This window comes from Carlito syrichta, unplaced genomic scaffold, assembly GCF_000164805.1.
Source record: "Carlito syrichta isolate Samal-C Ts95f unplaced genomic scaffold, Tarsius_syrichta-2.0.1 Scaffold123290, whole genome shotgun sequence".
Taxonomy (NCBI): domain Eukaryota; kingdom Metazoa; phylum Chordata; class Mammalia; order Primates; family Tarsiidae; genus Carlito; species Carlito syrichta.
Window position 1 is genome coordinate 12,137 of NW_007067386.1, and position 346 is coordinate 12,482.

At 74.0% G+C, this 346-nt stretch overlaps 1 protein-coding gene across 1 annotated transcript in view; it reads right to left on the reverse strand.

Moving 5' to 3' along the window:
- Positions 1-346, reverse strand: part of ST6GALNAC4 (ST6 N-acetylgalactosaminide alpha-2,6-sialyltransferase 4) — a 9,614-nt gene that overhangs the window by 4,863 nt on the left and 4,405 nt on the right. Inside the window, exon 3 of the mRNA XM_021707636.1 lies at positions 100-344. Within this exon, the coding sequence (XP_021563311.1) occupies positions 100-344 (245 nt within the window). The remainder of the gene's footprint in view (positions 1-99; positions 345-346) is intronic.

Consider the following 346-nt stretch of genomic DNA (forward strand, 5'->3'; position numbering starts at 1 on the left):
GCCGCTGCCCTCCGGCCTGGCGACAGGCACCGGCTCAGAAACAGCGCCGCGCGGCCTCGGAGCGACCGCCCGCCCCGCCCCGCCCGGCCCGGCGCTCACCGGTTCCGGCCCGTCTCGTCCTGGAAGATCTGGTCGCAGCGCGCCATCATGCCCTCGGTGAAGGTGTACAGCCGCAGGCCCGGGTACATCCTGCTGAGCTGCAGCAGCGCGCGGTAGGTGCGGCCGCCGCGCGCGCGGTCCATGTGCCGGCCCTGGCCCCACACCACGTAGAGCGTGTCGCGGGCCTGCCGGAAGTAGTGCGAGTAGTTGCGCAGCAGCAGCGGCACGCTCGTGTGCGAGACCACGC